The sequence below is a fragment of the Arvicola amphibius genome, chromosome 4, assembly GCF_903992535.2.
Source record: "Arvicola amphibius chromosome 4, mArvAmp1.2, whole genome shotgun sequence".
In the NCBI taxonomy this organism is placed as follows: Eukaryota; Metazoa; Chordata; class Mammalia; order Rodentia; family Cricetidae; genus Arvicola; species Arvicola amphibius.
Genome location: NC_052050.1, coordinates 90,833,021 through 90,854,416, shown reverse-complemented (window position 1 = coordinate 90,854,416; position 21,396 = coordinate 90,833,021). Strand labels below are relative to the sequence as shown.

General features: G+C 51.2%; 1 protein-coding gene across 1 annotated transcript in view; it reads left to right on the top strand.

Annotated features, from left to right (window-relative positions):
- Pkd1 (polycystin 1, transient receptor potential channel interacting) overlaps positions 1-21,396 on the top strand; it is a 47,784-nt gene that overhangs the window by 24,575 nt on the left and 1,813 nt on the right. Inside the window, 35 exon segments of the mRNA XM_042054951.1 lie at positions 461-2,022; positions 2,024-2,066; positions 2,069-4,083; positions 4,281-4,430; positions 5,674-5,817; positions 5,898-5,960; positions 5,962-6,178; positions 6,246-6,459; positions 6,529-6,688; positions 7,007-7,063; positions 7,066-7,107; positions 7,109-7,162; positions 7,906-8,050; positions 8,136-8,756; positions 9,075-9,231; positions 9,424-9,676; positions 9,801-9,996; positions 12,198-12,368; positions 12,445-12,588; positions 12,683-12,893; positions 12,980-13,106; positions 13,716-13,829; positions 13,933-13,985; positions 14,228-14,412; positions 14,506-14,599; positions 17,352-17,470; positions 17,548-17,750; positions 17,821-18,015; positions 18,395-18,534; positions 19,135-19,247; positions 19,975-20,068; positions 20,201-20,326; positions 20,539-20,713; positions 20,827-21,117; positions 21,204-21,338. Coding sequence (XP_041910885.1) covers positions 461-2,022; positions 2,024-2,066; positions 2,069-4,083; positions 4,281-4,430; positions 5,674-5,817; positions 5,898-5,960; positions 5,962-6,178; positions 6,246-6,459; positions 6,529-6,688; positions 7,007-7,063; positions 7,066-7,107; positions 7,109-7,162; positions 7,906-8,050; positions 8,136-8,756; positions 9,075-9,231; positions 9,424-9,676; positions 9,801-9,996; positions 12,198-12,368; positions 12,445-12,588; positions 12,683-12,893; positions 12,980-13,106; positions 13,716-13,829; positions 13,933-13,985; positions 14,228-14,412; positions 14,506-14,599; positions 17,352-17,470; positions 17,548-17,750; positions 17,821-18,015; positions 18,395-18,534; positions 19,135-19,247; positions 19,975-20,068; positions 20,201-20,326; positions 20,539-20,713; positions 20,827-21,117; positions 21,204-21,338 — 8,783 coding nt within the window.

The window sequence follows — 21,396 nt, the reverse complement described above, 5'->3', positions numbered from 1 at the left end:
GCACCTAGACATTGAGGACCGGGGTGGGTTGACAGGGTCCCCAAGGCCTCAGTATATATTTGCCAGGAACTGGGTCCTCTAGTCTTCAATTTCAGCCTGGGAGAGTAAGATGGGGTCATTGTTTAATTATTTTAAAAGCTCCTGAGGCTGAACACTGTAATATCCCCATTCCACCACTTGGCATGTAGTATTCATGCCATGTACTTGCTCCTGCTTGTGCTGGTATTTTCTTCCATGTTCACCCTTGTGCAGTTGTGTGTTAGAAACCGTCTTTTCCATTCTCTTGCTCATTGTGGACCTTTGGGTGTTCTGCCCTGTACATGGCCTGGGTATGAACACCTTCTGGGCCTGATCCAGGAGCATAGCAGTTGAAGCTTTGAGAAAGACTGTCCTCATGCAGTAACAGGTGCTAGGTGGGGATTCTGTGAGCAGGAAGTCCCACTTGGGCCTGTCTCCACAGGTGAGTACAACTTGACCGTCGTTGTGTCCAATACCTATGAGAACCTGACGCAGCAGGTGCCTGTGAGTGTACGTACTGTGCTCCCCAACGTGACCATTGGCATGAGCAGCAACGTTCTGGTAGCCGGCCGACCTGTCACTTTTTCCCCATACCCACTGCCCTCAGCTGATGGTGTCTTATATACATGGGACTTTGGGGATGGATCTCCTGTCCTAGTACAGAGCCAACCAGCACTCAGCCATACCTACACCAAGACGGGCACCTACAGAATCATTTTGGAGGTTAACAACACAGTGAGCAGTGTGGAAGCACATATAGACATCCATGTCTTCCAGGAGTTGCGTGGCCTAACTGTGTGTTTGAGCCCATCTGTGGAACAGGGAGCCCCCATGATAGTCAGTGCCACTGTGGAGTCAGGTGACAACATTACATGGACATTTGACATGGGCGATGGCACTGTACTCACAGGCCCTGAGGCTACAGTGCAGCATGTGTATCTGCGGGCCCAGAACTGCACCGTGACAGTAGTAGCAGCCAGCCCTGTTGGCCACTTGTCCCAGAGTTTGCATGTGCAAGTGTTTGTCCTGGAGGTATTACGCATAGAACCCTCTACCTGCATCCCCATGCAGCCCAGTGCCCAGCTTATGGCCCATGTCACTGGGAACCCTGCCCATTATCTCTTTGATTGGACCTTTGGGGATGGCTCCTCCAATGTGACTGTTCATGGGCATCCAGTAGTGACACATAACTTTACACGGAGTGGCACATTCCCGCTCGTGTTGGTCCTGTCAAGCCATGTGAACAAGGCACATTACTTTACCAGCATCTGTGTGGAACCTGAGATACGCAACATCACCCTGCAACCTGAGAAGCAGTTTGTGAAGCTTGGGGATGAAGCCTGGCTGGTTGCCTACTCTTGGCCGCCATTCCCCTACCACTACACCTGGGACTTTGGCACTGAAGATATTATCCACACCCATACTGGGGGCTCTGAAGTGACATTTATCTACCAAGAACCAGGCTCCTACTTGGTGATCGTCACTGTATCCAACAACATCTCTGCTACCAATGACTCGGCTTTTGTGGAGGTACAGGAACCTGTGTTGGTCACTGGCATCAGGATCAATGGCTCCCATGTGCTGGAGCTGCAGCAGCCTTATCTGTTCTCGGCAGTGGGCAGTGGAAGCCCTGCCACCTACCTGTGGGAACTGGGAGATGGAAGCCAGCAAGAGGGCCCTGAGGTCACTCATATCTACAGCAGCACTGGTGACTTCACTGTCAGGGTGTCTGGCTGGAATGAGGTGAGCCGCAGTGAGGCCCAACTCAATATCACAGTGAAGCAACGTGTTCAGGGGCTCACCATCAATGCCAGCCGCACAGTGGTGCCCTTGAATGGCAGTGTGAGCTTTAGCACTTTGTTGGAGGTGGGTAGTGATGTTCACTACTCCTGGGTGCTCTGTGACCGATGTACGCCCATTCCAGGTGGCCCTACTATTTCTTACACCTTCCGCTCAGTGGGTACTTTCAATATTATTGTTACAGCTGAGAATGAGCTGGGTTCCTGCCCAGGACAGCATCTTCATCTATGTTCTGCAGCTCATCGAGGGCTGCAGATAGTGGGAGGTGGTGGCAGCTGCTGCTTCCCCACCAACTACACACTGCAGCTGCAGCTGTAGGTTAGGGATGGCACCAACATCTCCTACAGCTGGATAGCCCAGCAGTATGGCGGCATCACCCTCATTGGCAGTAGCAAGAGCTTTTCGCTCACTGCACTCAAGGCTAGCACCTACCATATCCATCTCAGAGCCACCAACATGTTGGGCAGTGCCTCAGCCAACCGCACCATAGACTTTGTGGAGCCTGTGGAGTGTCTACTCCTATATGCATCCCCCAATCCAGCTGCTGTCAATGTAAGCCTCACCTTTCGTGCTGAAGTGGCTGGTGGCAGTGGTGTTGTTTACACTTGGTACCTGGAGGAAGGACTGAGTTGGGAGACTTTGACGCCATCCATCACCCATAACTTTGCTACAGCTGGCCTGCACTTGGTCAGAGTCACAGCTGAGAACCAGTTGGGTTCAGTTAATGCCACAATTGAAGTGGCCATACAGGTGCCTGTGGGTGGCCTGAGCATCAGAACCAGTGAGCCAGATAAGATCTTTGTGGCAGCTGGCTCCACTGTACCTTTTTCGGGTCAGCTGGATGCAGGTACCAATGTGAGTTGGTGCTGGACTTTGCCGGGTGGTAGTAAGCACAGCCAGAACATTGTTGTGCGCCTCCCCACTGCTGGCAACTTCTCTGTGCAGCTTAATGCTTCCAATGCAGTCAGTTGGGTCTCAGCCATGTACAATCTCACAGTAGAGGAGCCTATTGTGAGCCTGGTGCTATGGGCCAGCAGCAAGGTGGTAGCACCTGGGCAGCCAGTCCACTTTCAGATCTTGCTGGCTGCTGGCTCTGCTGTTACTTTCCGACTTCAGGTTGACTGGTCTATCCCTGAAGTACTCTCTGGTCCTCAGTTCTCCCATAGCTTTTTTCGGGTTGGAGACCATATGGTAAATGTGCAGGCTGAGAACCATGTGAGCCGGGCCCAAGCACAGGTTCGCATATTAGTGCTGGAGGCTATTGTTGGGCTGCAGGTACCCAACTGCTGTGAGCCAGGCATTGCCACAGGCACTGAGAAGAACTTCACAGCCCGGGTACAGCGGGGCTCCCGGGTTGCCTATGCCTGGTACTTCTCCTTGCAAAAGGTTCAGGGTGACTCGTTGGTCATTCTGTCAGGCCGTGATGTCACCTACACGCCTGTAGCTGCAGGATTACTGGAGATTCATGTGCGTGCCTTCAATGAACTGGGTGGTGTGAACCTCACACTAATGGTGGAAGTACAGGATATCATCCAGTATGTAAGACTTCAGAGTGGCCGCTGTTTTACCAACCGCTCAGCCCGGTTTGAGGCTGCTACAAGCCCCAGTCCCCGGCGTGTAGCCTACCACTGGGACTTTGGGGATGGGACTCCAGTACAGAATACAGATGAGTCCTGGACTGACCACTACTACCTGCATCCTGGAGACTACCGCGTAGAAGTGAATGCCACAAACCTAGTGAGTTTTTTTGTGGCGCAGGCCACAGTGACTGTGCAGGTGCTAGCCTGCAGGGAGCCTGAGGTGGAGGTGGCACTGCCTTTGCAAGTGCTGATGCGGCGCTCCCAGCGCAACTACCTGGAGGCCCATGTTGATCTCCGCAACTGTGTCTCCTACCAAACTGAGTACCACTGGCAGATATATCGTACTGCCAGCTGTCAGCGGCCAGGACGTATGACTCAAATGGTACTTCGTGGTGTAGATGTGAGCCGGCCCCAGCTGGTGGTGCCACGGCTGGCTTTGCCTGTGGGCCACTACTGCTTTGTGTTTGTGGTTTCATTTGGGGACACACCATTGGCACGGAGCATCCAGGCCAACGTGACAGTAGCTGCTGAACGTCTGGTACCCATCATTGAAGGTGGCTCTTACCGGGTATGGTCAGACACACAGGACCTGGTGCTGGACGGGAGCAAGTCCTATGACCCTAATCTGGAGGATGGTGACCAGACGCCACTCAACTTTCATTGGGCCTGCGTGGCTTCAACACAGGTCAGCCATGGGGACTTAGAGTGACAGGTTCTTCCTGCCTTCTCTGTCTCATGCATCCATGTCCAGTAAGTGCCTTAGCACTTGGATTATCCTTGGGGTGGGCCTTAGCCCCAGCACAGGAAAAGGTCTTCTAAGCCAGGGTCTGCTTTGAGACTGGTTAGAGTTCTTATACCCATTTCCCTTATTTGCTTTCATAGAGTGAGGCAGGTGGCTGTATGCTGAACTTTGGGCCCCGTGGAAGCAGTATGGTCACCATCCCCCTGGAGCGCCTAGAAGCTGGTGTGGAATATACCTTCAACCTTATAGTGTGGAAAGCAGGCCGGAAGGAGGAAGCCACCAACCAGACGGTGGGTTGTGCCCTGCATCCCTCAGTTTAGCCCCACACCAGGACAGTACCTGCTCCAACCTGGTTTCTGTCAGTCATAGCTATAGTATCCCCAGGGACTGTGAGTTCTCTCTAACCTAGTGCTAATTTTGGTAAATTACCAACTTAATTTGCCAAAATTACCAAATTAGCATTGCTTCTATCTGAAAATCCAAGACACAATTTAGAGTGACTTTTCAGAGGACAGGTAGGCAGGTAGCACATTCTCGTGTAATCTAGCATTTAGAGAGAGTGGAGATAGGAAGATCAAGAGTTCTAATCTTTTTAAAAAAAGAGTTCTACTCTAATCATTACATTAATTATGTAATCAACATAATGATAATCTGTATCCAAAACCAAACAAATATATTTGTTTTGTTTTTCAAGATAGGGTTTCTCTGTGTAACAGTCCTAGCTGTTCTGGAACTAGCTCTTATAGACCAGCCTCTACCTCCCGAGTGCTGGGATGAAAGGTGTGTGCCACCACCGCCCAGGTCCAGAACAAGATAAGTCGTGCAAACACTATGGTTTGCAAAAAATGAACTTTATACTACCAGCATGAAAGGGAAATAATGAGAAGCTAAGTCCTTTGCCTGCCTAGGTAGCTACACCCGTCCACAAAACCTGTCCTTGCTTCTGGGGGCAGCGAGCCAGTTCTTGCTCAAACATCTGCCCTGGACTTGCCATAAAGGTAAAGACCACTGTGCAAGTGATGGCCACTTCAGTTGCTATGGGATGGATCCTGCCAGTGTGTGTGGAGGGGTGCTGGGCTATTCTGGTGCCTCAGATTGAGGATGTCTCCTCAGCACCAGGCCTTCTCAGGTCACCTACCTGGAGATAGTCCTACCAAGTAAAGTGTTCTGAAGAGGGCACTCAGCAGGCCTTGCCTGACTGAGCTCACCCAGGTCCTACCCAGGTCACAAGCATGTCTGGGACAGGGCTATGTAAAAGAAAGAGAGAGAGAGACAGAGACAGAGATAGAGAGAACCTTGACTTCCTGGGTACTTTGTTTCCATCATGCACTGTCAGTGGTTCCTATGCTGGGCCAGCAGGGCCCTGGAGTTATACCAGATGGCAGGCCTTCTGGATTTTGCTGCTTACCTAACTTGATTCACTCACCCAAAAATACAACCTGGAATTTGGGCCAAACAGGAGTGACCTGGGCTAGGAAGCTTTCTAGGGTACAAGAGGGTAGAGCCTCCTTGTGACACTCTTGTCTCTTCCAGGTGCTGATTCGAAGTGGGCGAGTACCCATTGTGTCTCTTGAGTGTGTATCCTGCAAGGCACAAGCAGTGTATGAAGTGAGCCGTAGTTCCTATGTGTACTTGGAGGGTCACTGCCACAACTGCAGCAGTGGCTCCAAGCAAGGGGTGAGTAGCAGTCAGATGACAAGTCTCCTGAGGTACCCAGGGCACCCGTTCATCATATCCTCCATGCTTTCGTCATGCAGCGCTGGGCAGCACGGACTTTCAGCAATAAGACTCTGGTGCTGGATGAGACTACAACATCCACGGGGGAGCACTGGCATGCACCTGGTGGTTGCGGCGGGTGCACTTCGTGATGGGGAAGGCTACATCTTCACACTCACTGTGCTGGGCCATTCGGGCGAGGAGGAGGGCTGTGCCTCCATCCGCCTATCGCCTAACCGCCCTCCACTTGGAGGCTCCTGTCACCTATTCCCATTGGATGCTGTACGTGGTCTCACCACTAAAGTGCACTTTGAATGCACAGGTGAGTGTGGGTTACCTGGGGAGACTGGTGTGAGCCTGGACTCTGTACTAATGCTGTGTGCTCATAGGCTGGCGTGATGCAGAAGATGGTGGAGCTCCACTGGTATATGCCCTGTTGCTGAGGCGCTGTCGTCAGAGCTACTGTGAGGATTTCTGCATCTATAAGGGCAGTCTCTCCACCTATGGGGCTGTCCTGCCTCCTGGATTCCAGCCCCTTTTTTGTGTGAGCCTGGCTGTGGTTGTACAAGACCAGCTTGGTGCTGCTGTTGTTGCACTCAACAGGTGAGCTGAACTCTGGGGAGAGAACATGAGCTGGCCACCACTTACTTACAGTCTACTCCCACCCTCCAGGTCTCTGACCATTGTCCTGCCAGAACCCAGTGGTAATTCTGCAGACCTCATACCCTGGCTGTACAGCCTGACTGCCAGTGTGCTGCCTGGGCTGCTGAGGCAGGCTGACCCTCAGCATGTCATCGAGTACTCTCTAGCCCTTATTACTGTGCTCAATGAGGTCAGTGCATATGGACAGAAAAGGATCCCTTAGGTGCGCTCTGTGAGTGGGCTGAAACCATGCACCTCAAACCAATAACGTTCCCCAAGACCTTTGAATGCTAACTCCTACCCTACTACATACTAGGACCTTCCCAAAGTCAGCTTTCCCACAGTACCCTCTTGATACTCTGGACCCTGTATATGACCTGAATTATCCTTGATCTTTAAATCTCTGCCCATGCCTCATAACTGTACTGTAGCACCCTTCCTAAATATCACGAGGACAAGGAGGCCTGTCCTCTTCTCATGGTTCTTCTATGTCCCCTGCCTCCTCCAGTATGAGCAGGCCCCAGATATGGTATCAGAGCCCAACCATGAGCAGCAGCTGCGAGCCCCAAATGCGTAAGAAACATCACAGAGACCCTGATTTCCCTGCGGGGTCAACACCGTGGATGACATCCAGCAGATCACTGCTGCACTGGCCCAGTGCATGGTAAGACAGGTGCAGCCTTCTGCACTATGCACAGGCCCTGTGCATCATGAGAAAGGCTTCAGACTGGGAGCTCTTTATAGCCTCTGCCAGTTTCTGCAGCCTCACTGTTGTCTCCCAGTGTGTGCCCACATGCTCTTCTGGTGACTATAGGAAGGAGTAGTCCAGGTATGTGCCCTCTCATCAGGCCTGTAGTCCATGTCCCACTTAAACTAGGCTTACCTGACAAAGCCTATGAGTGTTACATTTTCTAAGCTGTAGACCTGTGAGCCAAATAACCTGTATCTGATAGAAAGGCACTCTGTCAGGGTGGGGATTTGTACAGAGACCAGTAGAATAGTCAAGTCCACAGAGGACAGGGATTCAGAGAGCTCTGGGTAGAAGTCACTGTTACCATGTGGCTTCTGTGCCCTTGTATGTATCTAGATTTGGACTCTAGCCAAGGCCTTGACATCTTCCTTGCTTTTAGCCATGGAAACAGATAGCTGGGGTGATTAGTATGTAGGCCCCAGAAAGAACTTGAGTGCATCCTTGGGTTGGGAGGAGCCATTGAAGTCTCAGCAAGGAAAGCCTTGAAGACTTCCATCCAGGCAGGTGCTCAGTGCAGGTTAGAGGCAGGAAGCTGCCTAGAATACCAGGCATTGTGAGGAGACAGAGCCATTTAGTGGTGTGGAGGTGGGACTCGTAGATGCCATGAGCATGTGTGCTGAGGATGGGTCTGGAGGCCATGCTCATCTCCCTCGAAGGTGTCCAGCAGGGAGCTCATGTGCCGTTCATGCCTGAAGAAGATGCTGCAGAAGCTGGAGGGCATGATGCGCATCTTGCAAGCTGAAACTACCAAGGGTACTGTGACACCCACTACCATTGCTGACAGCATCCTCAATATCACAGGTGCACAAGCTGCCCCTCTCACTCCCTAGCCTCCCCTCCAGCTCTCACCACTTCTCAACATCCCTTACTTTCTTTGCCTGCCCAGGTGACCTCATCCACCTGGCCAGCTTGGACATGCAGGGCCCACAACCCTTGGAGCTGGGGGCTGAACCACCCTCACAGATTGTGGCATCCAGGGCCTACAACCTCTCATCAGCCCTCATGTGTATCCTCATGCGTTCCCGAGTACTCAATGAGGAGCCTCTGACCCTGGTGGGCGAGGAGATTGTGGCCCTGGGCAAACGCTCAGACCCACTCAGCCTTCTGTGTTATGGCAAAACCTTGAGACCCAGCTGCCATTTCTCCATTCCTGAGGCCTTCAGTGGGGCCCTGTCCAACCTCAGTGATATAGTGCAACTCATCTTCCTTGTGGATTCCAACCCCTTTCCCTTTGGCTACATTAGCAACTACACTGTCTCCACCAAAGTGGCGTCTATGGCCTTCCAGACACAGACTGGTACCCAGATCCCTATTGAGCGACTGGCCTCAGAGCGTGCCATCACAGTGAAGGTGCCAAACAACTCAGACCAGGCTGCCCAGGGCTCCCACAACTCTGCAGGCTCTACCGTCATACAGCCCCAGGCCTCAGTCAGTGCTGTGGTCACCGCAGATAACAGCAACCCTCAAGCTGGGCTGCATCTGAGGATCACTTACACAGTGCTTAATGGTGTGTGTTCGGGGTGGGCACATGACTCTCCTATCCTCCTTTCATCCTTGTCCCTGGGGAGGGGTTATTTATGCGGATACCATTAAATCAGTCACTGGTTCTGAGGTCCTGGCCAGCACTCAGTTTTCCTGTGGCCCTGGTTCCATAAAGCCCATATACCTGTAGTCACAGAGAAGCGTGTGTTGACTTCCATGTGGAGGTTCTTAGAATCTTCTGCTTAGGTGACTGACTCTCAAGTCCCATGACAACAACTTGCAGGGTGCCCTTAGTGTGATGAGCTTTTTGGTGGGTGTGTGATACTATGTATGTGGCCCCCAGAACGCTACCTGTCTGAGGAACCTGAGCCCTATCTGGCTGTCTACTTGCACTCGGTGTCCCAGCCCAATGAGTACAACTGCTCAGCCAGTAGGAGGATCAGCCTGGAGGTGCTTGAGGGTGCTGATCACAGGCCCTACACCTTTTTCATTGCCCCAGGGTGAGTGTCTCCCACTGGGACCACAGAAGTGGGGGTTGCAGAGGGGAAGGATGTGGGAGAAGGGTGAATGCAACTTGTTCTGCATTAGCCACAGGTATGTGGGCTAATTATGGAGCCAGGGCAATAGGAAGGCTGGGCGTGACACACTCAGGGCCTCGGAGTCTGGCGGTGACACTACTCTGTCCCTTGTAGGACTGGGGCACTGGGCAGGAGTTACTACCTGAACCTGACCAGCCATTTCCACTGGTCTGCACTGGAGGTGTCTGTTGGCCTGTACACCTCCCTGTGCCAGTACTTCAATGAAGACATGATGATGTGGAGAACTGAGGGGATTGTACCCCTGGAGGAGACCTCACCCAGCCAGGCTGTCTGCCTTACCCGCCACCTCACTGCCTTTGGCGCTAGCCTTTTTGTGCCTCCCAGCCGTGTCCAGTTCATCTTTCCTGTGAGTAATGCCCCGTCCCTAGACTTTTTCCATACTGAGAGAGCCTGGGGCATCCTGATTCCATCCTTAGAAACTAAAGTGCATAAGCTGGAGCCACCAGCACCTGATGAGTCTTTCTTCCCAGGAACCTTCTGCAAGCATTAACTACATTGTCCTGTTGACATGTGCCATATGCCTGGTGACCTATGTGGTCATGGCTGTGATCCTGCGCAAGCTGGACCAGCTGGATGTCAGCCGAGTCCGTGTCATCCCATTCTGTGGGAAGGGAGGCCGTTTCAAATATGAAATCCTGGTCAAGACTGGCTGGAGCCGAGGTTCAGGTAAGGAAAGGGGTGATTAGGGGTGGGGTGTGGAGTCTCCCCTGGCCTGGACTCTGCAGTCTCAGTCCTGGACCCTGTCTGATGCTTATGGGGAGCAGTATCACAAAACAAGTGCTCAGTTCTCAAAATGTTGTGTTAATAAGGACTTAGCTCAGAGATAAGGAGACAACAGATATGAAGACTGTGAGTGTAGCTCGGTGGCAGAACACTTACCTAGGACGCGGGGGCCCTGGGTTCTAGCCACAGCACTGCATAGACACAGAGAAAGACAACAGGTCCAAGAGCCAAGAAGATGCTCCTCACTTCAGAGTAGGGCAGGCCTCACGTGCACAAATTCAAATTACTCTATTGTAACTGTTCTGCAGCCCTTAATGTTTGTTTATTTATTTATTGGCTGGGGCAGGATGCAGTCTCACTATGTACCTCTGGGAGGCCTAGAACTCCCTATGTAGACCTGACTGGCCTCTCAGAGATCCACCCCTCTGCCACATGAATGCTGGGATTAAAGGTAAAGTGTGTGCCACCACCCCCACCTGATGTTTGTTATTAACATTAAAACTCACTATTGGGGCTGCAGAGATGGCTCACCAGGTAAAGGGACTTACCAGCAAACCTGAATTTGATTCCTAGGCCCCACAAGGTGAAAGGAGAGAGCACACCCTATAGATAATCCTCTGACATCCATATGTGCACTGTAGCTTGCACTCAATAAACAGAATGTAATTTAAGAAAAAACCCAAGGTGTTCTGTGTAGTGGTGGCGCACACCCTTAATTCCAGCCCTTGGGAGGCAGAGGCAGGCAGATCTCTTGAGTTTGAGGCCAGCCTGGTCTACAGAATGAGTTTCAGTACAGCCAGAACTAAACAGAGAAACCCTGTCTTGGGGAAGAAAAAAAAAGTTCACAAGCCTAGGCTTCATAACAAGACCCTGTCCCAGACACACCCTGGAAGTGAAAGCTTTTGGAAACTTTAGAATAGTGTGACTACAGCCACTCCAGCGGCTTCTGGGACAAAGTAAACTGGCAGATGTCATAGTCCACACTCAAATTGACTTCTCTCTGCTGCGAGTACTGTGGACACTCCCTGAAAACTCGGGCAGCTTTCACCAGCCTTGTCTGTGGAGATGGCTCCTCCTTTCTGGTGGCAGTTTCCCTTGTGTGCATGGAAAGTCTCTTTGCTGACAGAGTCCAAGGCAAAAGCTTAGTTCAACAATTTTATTTATTTATTATTCTAATCTTACTTCCAGTGTTGCAATTTTTCACTCATTTTGTTTATGTGCACTTGAGATAGACCCAGGGCCTCCTGCTGAGCACATGTTCTACTCCTGAGCTCTACCCAAACCCACCAGTTTTTATTTCTAGGTGTTGTTTTTTTGTTTTGTTTTGTTTTTTGGTTTTTTGATACAGAGTTTCTCTGTGTAGCTTTGGAGCCTGTCCTGGAACTAGCTCTTGTAGACCAGGCTTGCCTCAAACTCACAGAGATCTCTCAAAGGCCTGTTTCTGCCTCCCGAGTGCTGGGATTAAAGGTGTGGACCACCACCACCACCTGGCCCAGCTTTATTTCTTTGCCATACTTTTATTATTGTTGGCAAGTTCTCTCTTCTGAGTGCTCAGTTTTAAAAGCTATGACTTCATCTCTGGAGAGTAGACAACCTAGGCACATAACTGTTGCCTGTGTGACTGAACTACAGATGTGCCTGGTCACTGCAGTGCACATGTATCCTGTCATATGACAGGCTGACCAGGTTGACAATCCTGAGCTGAGGCAGGTATACCCTGGCCACTGAAAGCCATGCTATTGTGGGCTTGGTGTTTGTTAACAAATTGAGGAACCTGGAATTTGGGTCTGTTTGAACTATGCAGACTGGACCTGGTGGTGCATGCCTATAATCCTAGCTACCTGGGAGGCTGATGTGGGGGAAATCACAAACTCAGGCAAATGAGGGCAAGTTGCAGGCCAGTTTGGGTGTCTTAATGAGATCCTGTGCTAAAATAAAATGTTTTTTTAAAAAATGGCTAGATATAGATCTCAGGATAGGGTACTTGGCTATCATAGGGCCCTGGGTTCAATCTACATTACTATAAAAGTAATCATTTCAGAACCTGTTGAAAGCTCAGGGCTACCTGTACTGTTCGCAGACAGGATGGCTGATGTGAATTTCGTACATAATGCATAGCAAACCCATAGTTCTCTGCTCTCCAGGTACCACGGCTCATGTAGGCATCATGTTGTATGGAGAGGACAATCGTAGTGGTCACCGGCACTTAGATGGAGACAGAGCCTTTCATCGCAACAGTCTGGACATCTTCCAGATTGCTACCCCACACAGCCTGGGGAGTGTGTGGAAAATTCGAGTTTGGCATGACAACAAAGGTCTGAGTAAGAGCCATTGCCACCCCTGCATCCTGCCAGCCTGCTTCAGTCCTCATCTGGGTCCCTTTCTCCACAGGGCTCAGCCCCGCCTGGTTCCTGCAGCACGTCATCGTCCGGGACCTGCAGAGTGCCCAAAGCACCTTCTTTCTGGTCAACGACTGGCTGTCAGTGGAGACTGAGGCCAATGGGGGCTTAGTGGAGAAAGAGGTGCTTGCGGCAAGTAAGGCTACCCACCTGCCTTGGTAGTGGAGAAAGGGAGAGGGGAATGACGTGGGCGCCCACTGCATTCCTGCTGTAAATCTGAATCCTCCCAGATGAAGCTGCCTTGTGGCAGTTCCAGCGCCTCCTAGTGGCCGAGCTGCAGAGAGGCTTCTTTGACAAGCACATCTGGCTCTCCATATGGGACAGGCCACCTCGCAGCCGCTTCACTCGAGTCCAGAGGGTCACCTGCTGTGTCCTCCTCCTCTGCCTGTTCTTGGCTGCCAATGCTGTGTGGTATGGGGTCGTGGGAGATACCACATACAGGTGGGTCCTGTGAGGTTTGCTGACCACCCTGGCTGACTTCCTTTTAGTCTTCTCCCTAACTTATCCTATCTTCTCTGTCACCTCAGCATGGGGCCTGTATCCAGTCTGATCCCGCCAAGTGTCGACATAGTTGCTGTTGGTCTTGTGTCCAGTGTTGTTGTCTACCCTGTCTACTTGGCCGTCCTGTTCCTCTTCCGGATGTCACGGAGTAAGGTAGGCTGGTCAAGGGCCACAGAGCTCTGAGGTGGAGTATGGTTTGTGTTGTTTGGTATAGCAGCCAGAGAGAAAATCCAGAAACCAAACGTGATTCTTTGGATGGGTAAACAGAACTGATAAGCCATCAGCTAGATTGACCAAGGGGAAGTGATTTAAATGACCAGACCATGAATTGGAGGAGACATCTTAGTCCCTCCAGAGAAATAAATGGGGCTTTGAAGCAGATTCCACACTGGTGGGTTAAGGAACCTAGAAGAAAGAGTTGATTACTAGAAAGACACAAACTACAAACTGCTGAAACCAATTTTATAAGAGTTCAAACTGGGCAGTGGTGGCGCACACCTTTAATCCTAGCATTTGGGCAGGCGGGTCTCTGTGAGTTCAAGGCCAGCCGGGACTACAGAGTGAGTCCAGGACAACCAGGACCGTTGCACAGAGAATCCCTGGCTCAAAAAGAATCAGAAAAAAAAAAATCCAAGTAGCCCTAGAACCAGTAAAGAGCCCCGGGTGGGTCATTCAGAATCATCATACAGAAAAGCCAGGCCAGTGACTCCTGCCCCGTTGTACCAGCCACTGAAGACTGAAGTCACTCTTCTTTCCTCACAGGTGTCTGGTGACCAAAACCCCACACCCCCAGGGCAGCAGGCGCTAGATGTTGACAGCTACCTGGACCCATCTGTGCTTGACACCTCCCTCCTCACACTCTCTGGCCTAACGGAGGTGAATGTTCCCCCGAGGGCTCAGGGCAGGGTGAGCTGGATAGGGATGGTTGGGCTGTCACTTATGCTGCTGCAGACCACACTGAGGCACTTTCCCCTCTCAGCAGGCCCTTGCTGGGCAAGTGAAGAATGACCTGTTTCTGGAAGATGCTAAAAGGTGAGGCTGCCTAGAGGGTCTGGAAGCTTCAGCCTGAGTCAGCAGTAGTGCCTGGCAGGTCATGCTCGGGTGCTGGACTGTGTGTGCTCATCCTCATCCTGTTTTGGCTGTCTCTGGGTGGTGTTATGTACTGTTGAGGAGTGGGGCTGCTCCAAAGCTGGTGTATCCTTGTGTATGTTGCTTCCCGTACTTGTATGACTAGACTTGGGTCAGGTACATGTCAGGATGTCTGTTTCCCACAGTCTGGTGTGCTGGCCATCCAGTGAGGGCACTCTCAGTTGGCCAGACCTGCTCAGTGACCCGTCTGTTGTGAGCAGCACACTGCAGCAGTTGGCACAGGATAGGCCTGGTTGCATGTTGGGCCCAGAGGAAGATGGCATCTCTCTGGTTAGCCCTTCTTTGCCTACTAAATACTTGTCAGCATCAGGTAAGCCAGAAGTGGGAAGGAATGATTTCCAAGCTCTAGGAGAGCGCAAGTTATTCAGTATCATGCCACCCCAACACTTCTTGTTCCCTCTAGATGAAAACCTGATCCAGCAGGTCCTGGCCGATGGGGCCAGCAACCTGGTTCCCACTCAGGATGCCCTCATAGAAACAGACCTGCTTACTAGCCTGTGAGTGCCTGGCATGGTTGGAAGGAGGTAGGGTGTTCGTGGTGGTTGTGTAGTGGGGCCCTGTACCTGCCTCAGGAAGCTGAGGGTCTCCTGGCTGTGCTGTCACCCAGTGTTGAACTGTGCCTGTGTTGATTGACTTCTCTGAGCCTCCACTTTCCCCCCATAGAGGGGAGTTCATGGGATCCCCAGGGGCCAGCATGTTATCCCTTTAGGGAAGGGACTGAAACACAGGACATTTGACAAATGGAAAGACAACCAGGATGTACCTTAGGGGCTTGGTCTGGAAAGAAATTTTGTTTTTTGTTTTGAGGCAAGGTTTCACTGCATAGCCACGCATGGATTTTTGACTTGGAATCAACACTGAAAATTCATGCTAAAGTTTTTAAATATCTTATTTTTATTTTGAGACTATTTTGATTATTTGAATGCTTAAAAAATGATCAAGTTTCTTGGTTTTTTCCCAATTCAGTAACTAGAGCTCACGTAGAATTATATATTCTTTTTGTCATCTGCATCTATTTCAGTATCCACGTTTTCATTCTAAATTTCAAACAACCAGAAATTAGTGTTGTATGAGCAAACTAAGCCAGAATGCAGAAAAGGAGAATTCTCTGGGTTACTTGACCTTGGCAGGAAGGGTTTAAGGGAGAAACACAGGGAATAGCTGGTCAGTGCCACAGCCCACCATCCGGATCTCTCATGCAGCTGAACTGCTCAGAGTCAGCCCAAGACTAGAAGTATTCTGTCCCTACTGCCTCTCTAGTCCACTGAGGCAGAAGTCTAGGCCGGGACTCTTCCCATCATTCTCTTACTAGTACTCTCAGCTGTCCAGATGCAGGGACAAGTGTTCCCAGCCGCACCTTCCATCTCAGGCCTTTTCTGCTTGGACCATTGCTAGGCCTGCTCTGTGACGCCCTCTACTTCTCTGTAGTTCTCCGACCCTGCTTCCCTAGCCCCTTGTTTCTTGCTGTATCAGTGCTTAGAAGGACAGCAGGTACACTGGCCAGGCTGATGGCAGACTCCAGTTATCCCCACATCAGCCTCACTGCAGCATGATAGCTACTGCTAGCTAATATCCCCCAGGAGTGTGTGGTCTCCAGTGCACAGCAGAAGCCACCTCCTTTGTCAGCAGCCCTGTTAGGAGCACACTGTTGGCTCTAGAGAGACCCTCTCAGTCACTCTAGAAGGGATCTACAGGGCCATCTTAAAGGTGGCCTCGCACACTGGTGCAGTCCTGATATCATATAGAGCTAAGAAATAGGTCCTACGGCTCCACAACTCAGCATACCACTTCAAACTCCTGCCTCCTGCATCTGCTGCGCCCTCTGCCCAGAGTCCTCTTCCACAAAGAGGTGTTTCATTTGTCCCTTCCTTCATGGATTGGCTTGATGTGGCTTGAGCAGAAATTGTCTTTACCTGGTATGGATACAGTGAAGTCTCACACTATGTACATAAGTGTGCTCTCACACATGCTGTGCCTTTCCAGGCCCTTCCTGCTTCCAAAACACTGACCCATTTCTGCTGCTGGTGAGCATACACTGAGTGCAGAGACTTGTTCTTTTCACCGACATACACTAAAATGCCCAGCGGTGCCTGACATCCAGTTGGAACCAGTACTGGGTAACTGATAGTATAGTATAATGACCGGCACAGCTTGCTCATACAGCTGAGTCTGAAGAAAACCTGGTGCTCTGTGCTGTGCTTTTTTTTTTTTTTTCCTTTTTCTTTTCCAGACAGGGTTTCTCTGTATAGCTTTGGAACCTATCCTGGAACTAGCTCTGTAGACCAGGCTGGTCTCAAACTCAGAGATTTGCTTGCCTCTGCCTCCCAAGTGCGGGGGATTAAAAGTGTGCACCATCACCATCCAGCCTGTGCATCTGAACAGTGTCTGTCTCCATAGCCTGTAGACAGCCTCACATTGAATGAGGAGTAAGAACTATTACTGTGCCTATCACATTGGAAATGCTGATAATAAATTTCCTCAATTTTTAAACTTAGGTAAATGCCTTATAATTTTTATGTTCAGCAAATTTAATTCAAAGAAAAACCGTTTCCAGTTATTTGCTATTCTGTGCTTGCCTAATAAGCTAAATCCACATGCTTTTGCTCATCAAGTGGCACAGATCCAGAGACATCTCTGAATCAGAGACAGGTTCAAGGCTCAGTGGCAGTGCACACTTGGTGTGGACCATGCATTTAAAAGTCCTTGGGTCACAAGAAGCACTGATAAACGTGGGAACACGTATCCCCTCAGACAGCATGGTAGTTTCATGTCTTCTTTTTGCCCTCTTAGCCTTGCTTCCTTGTTTGTTCTCTTGCTTGTTTTTGAGACAGGGTCTCACTGTATATTCCTGGCTGACCTAGAACTCACTGTGTAGACCAGACTGGCCTTTTTAAAAACAGAATCACATGGGAATGTGCACCTCTGTAACATTCTACGGGGGGAAGTGTGCATGTAAAGTTTAGACTACAGTCCTGTATAGTTGGTATGAGGTTGGAGAAGGGCCACTGGTTCATACCAGGACAGAACATATAAGGACCCACTAGTCCCTTCGTTGGGTCCTGGGAAGTGGGTGTATATATAGGAAGCAAGCAAGGACAGTGACCAGGGTGTCATGCATACCCAGCACATCTGCATTGTTCAGGACTCCTAAGATGAAGGAGCTGCTCCCAGATGAATACAGACTGCTATCATTGCCTCTTCTTTCTGGGGGGCGAGTGCACAAAACTCATGGCCCTGCTCTGTGCTTAGGTCCAGTGTTCCTGGGGAGAAAACAGAAACGCTGATGCTGCAGACACTGGGGGAGAAGAGACCACCCAGCATGGGCCTGACCTGGGAACAGCCCCCGGGGACAAGGCTCTCCAGGAAAGGTATGCTCACACAGACCAGGACATCCCTCCCAGGTCCTCCTGGATTGGAAGCCATGTAGCTGTCTGTGTGTCTCCAGGACTGGTGGAAGGTCTTCGGAAGCGACTGCTGCCTGCCTGGTGTGCCTCCCTGGCCCATGGGCTCAGCCTGTTCTTGGTAGCAGTGGCTATTGCGGTCTCAGGGTGGATTGGTGCCAGCTTCCCCCCCAGCGTGAGTGTCATGTGGCTTCTTTCAAGCAGCTCCAGCTTCCTGGCCTCATTTCTTGGCTGGGAGCCCCTTAAGGTGAGAGGACTCCTAGAGGGGAGGGGGCTGCCAGTCTCATGCTTGCCAGCTGATCCCACTACCACCCCAGGTCCTGCTGGAAGCCCTCTACTTCTCACTGATAGCCAAGCGGCTACACCCTGATGAAGATGACACTCTGGTAGAAAGCCCTGCTGTAACACCTGTAAGTGAACGTGTGCCCCGTGTACGGCCTCCCCATGGTTTTGCACTCTTCTTGGCAAAGGAGGAAGCCCGCAAGGTCAAAAAGCTTCATGACATGATGAAGGTGAGCTCTGGCCACAGGTAACCTCTACTCCTCCGTGGTTTGCTCTGCTCCTGACCTCCAGCGAGCGCTGGGGCTTTGTAGCCCCTGCCCTCCTATCGTTGCTGCCCCCACCTGTTATTGTACATCTCAAGTTCCTGCTTCCTCCTGGCCTTGAGGGCACTGGGCACAGCTGTCTGGGTTTCTCTATGTATCCCTGGCTGTCCTGGAACTCACTCCATAGACGATGCTAGCCACAAACTTGGAGATCTACCTGCCTCTGCCTCCTGAGTGCCGGGATTAAAGGCGTGTGCCACCACTGCCTGCTAGTCTTAAATAAAACCTTGCCCTGGCCCTGTGGGATGGGATCAGCTGATCAGAGCCATCTATCCCTGTCCTGCAGAGCCTCTTGGTATACATGCTTTTTCTACTGGTGACGCTCCTAGCCAACTATGGGGATGCTTCTTGCCATGGTCATGCCTACCGCCTACAGAGTGCCATCAAGCAGGAGCTGGATAGCCAAGCCTTTTTGGCCATCACCCGGTAGGGACACTCAACACACACACACATCCACCTTGCATTGGGCCAGGGTGGCACTGGTGCCCACCAAGGCCCATATTGGTTTTGTCTTTAGTCCAGCCCAGCCTCTAGGAAACATTTGGAAGTATCTAGAATCAAGGGTCCTACAGTTCATGAACCATTTGTCACTCAGTAGCTGTGAATGAATCCCAACAGAAAATTTGCTGTTTAAAGCATGAGATATTTTCTTTTTGTGTTGTTTATAACTTAATTGAACTTTGTAGACAACAACATAATCACAGTGTCATACAAAATGAACCTGTGTAATGCTCTTGAAACCTGTGGGCTGTGGGTTAGAAACCCCTGTGGGCCACATAAGCTGAAAGATTGGACATCTCTGATCTAGATTCCTGTTAGGTTGTCAGGACCAGAGTACATGCTGGGGTATCAAGTGGGTAGAGAATTGGGACACTGCTTATTTTCTGTAGTACATAGCACAATATCAGGACAGAATTATCTGCCCCAACAGAGGAAACTCTGCCCAGCATCATCTCAGAGGCTGCTGAGGCGGCACCTCTTGGGCCCTGATAGCCTTGACCTCAGTGACTTAACGTTTTCTGGCAGGTCTGATGAGTTCTGGCCATGGATGTCACATGTCCTATTGCCCTATGTCTACGGGAACCAGTCTAATCCTGAGCTGGGACCCCCACGGCTGCGGCAGGTGCGACTGCAGGAAGGTAAGCTGGGGATGGCCATCTGTGCTTGTTACCCCGTTCCTTCCATTGCAACTGCAGCTCAGCTATTTGAACTCCACTTAGCTATATGACCTTTGCCCTCTTCTTTAGTTTTTTTTCATTGTCTTTCTATAACTGGTAATAATAATGTTTGCTTTATGGGTGGTTGTTGTTTTTAACAAAATCTCCATTGTTTAATTTTACCAATAAAGACTCTGGAGCCAGATGCTGGGGTAAAATCCTTCTAGCTCAGAGAAGCAGAGAAAGCACCCAGCTGACCTTCCTCCTCAGCTCACATTCTACCCCTCTCTTCCTCTAATGTCTCAAAAACCCCCTCAAACTCAAGTGTCCCGTCTCTTACTTCCCATGTGTCTTTCTAGCCATCCTCCTGACTCCCTCTTACTCTCAATGGTTTTTTTTCCCTTAATAATCCTAAATTCACTTCTTGTCAACTGGTTGCTTGCTCCACCTCTTGACCTTTGGTTGACTTTATTTAATCTTGCTTACAATATTTAAGCAGAAAGCTTTTGGATTAAAGGTGTGTGCTAGGGCTGAGCCACACCACAACTGGAGACAAGTTTTTCCAGTAAATAGCACAATCTCAGGGGTCACAGTGTAATCAGATGTCCTGCAGAATGTGTGGCTGGGAGGATTCAGGGAAGTCCACAGCACAGGGAGTCACCCATTGTGTCGTATGTCCTGAGCTCAGAGCACATGTGTTCAACCGCAGGGAGCTTGAGCACCAGTGACTATGGCATTGGCTGGCAAAGTGTGGCTCAAAATGACTCTGAGACATGGTCCTACTCTGCACCTGACTTGTTGGGGTGAGTAGAGTAAGGGCCTAAGTCCCCACCTGGGTGATGGAGGTTCTTCAGAGGATCTGCTGGCCCCTTGGGGGCATGCTGACCAGATGCTCTCAGGGCTGGGGAGTTTCCAGTTCTGTCCTGTCTCCACAGCGCATGGTACTGGGGCTACTGTGCAGTGTATGACAGTGGAGGCTATGTCCAGGAGCTGGGGCTGAGTCTGGAGGAGAGCCGTGCACGGCTGGGCTTCCTGCAGCTGCACAACTGGCTTGACAGCAGGTGGGTGCTAAGGAGAAAGTGAGCGGGAAACCCATCCCCTTGGCAGGCCTCTGAGCCACACTCTAGCCAGCTGTCCCCATACCTAGCCCTGAAGCCCCTATGGACCTCCTTCCCAGGCCTGTGTAACTGGCCAAACACAGTAGCCACTTCCCATTTTGCACCCTGTGCTCCTGCACACATGACCCCTCCTGCTGACAGCACCCTCCATGCAGGAGCCGTGCAGTATTTGTGGAACTCACCCGCTACAGCCCTGCTGTGGGGCTACACGCTGCTGTCACACTGCGCCTGGAGTTCCCTGTAGCAGGCCATGCACTGGCTGCCTTCAGTGTCCGCCCATTTGCATTACGGCGACTCAGCACCGGCCTGTCACTGCCACTACTCACCTCGGTATGCCCTTCCATTTGACATCTGTCCTCAGGATCCTGATCACACACCCCACAGGAATCTGAACATACCCTGCTACTCTTGACCATGCCCCTCATAGACACCCCGTTCCTCAGGTGTGCTTGCTGCTATTTGCCCTATACTTCTCCGTGGCCGAGGTGCACACCTGGCGCAGAGAGGGGTGTGCACGCACGGCACAGCCTGATGCCTGGGCACGGTGGCTACTGGTGATGTTGACGGCAGCCACAGGGCTGGTACGCCTGGCCCAGCTGAGCATTGCTGACCGCCAGTGGACCCATTTTATACACGACTATCCGCGCCACTTCACTAGCTTCGACCAAGTGGCTCAGCTGGGCTCTGTGGCCCGCGGGCTGGCGGCCTCACTACTCTTCCTGCTCTTGATCAAGGTAAGGGCCAAAGGGCTGATGCAAGGCTGGTGACTAGGATCAACCTAGGGCCTGGTGAAAGTTGACTGACTGCCTTCTGTCTGCAGGCTGCCCAGCAGCTGCGGTTTGTGCGCCAGTGGTCCGTTTTTGGCAAGACATTGTGCCGGGCTCTGCCAGAGCTCATGGGAGCCACCTTGGGTCTAGTGGTGCTCGGTGTGGCCTATGCTCAGATGGCTGTTCTGGTAGGTTGCTGCTCTGGGGTGTGCCAGGGAAGGGCCTCACCCAAGGCACGCCTTTACC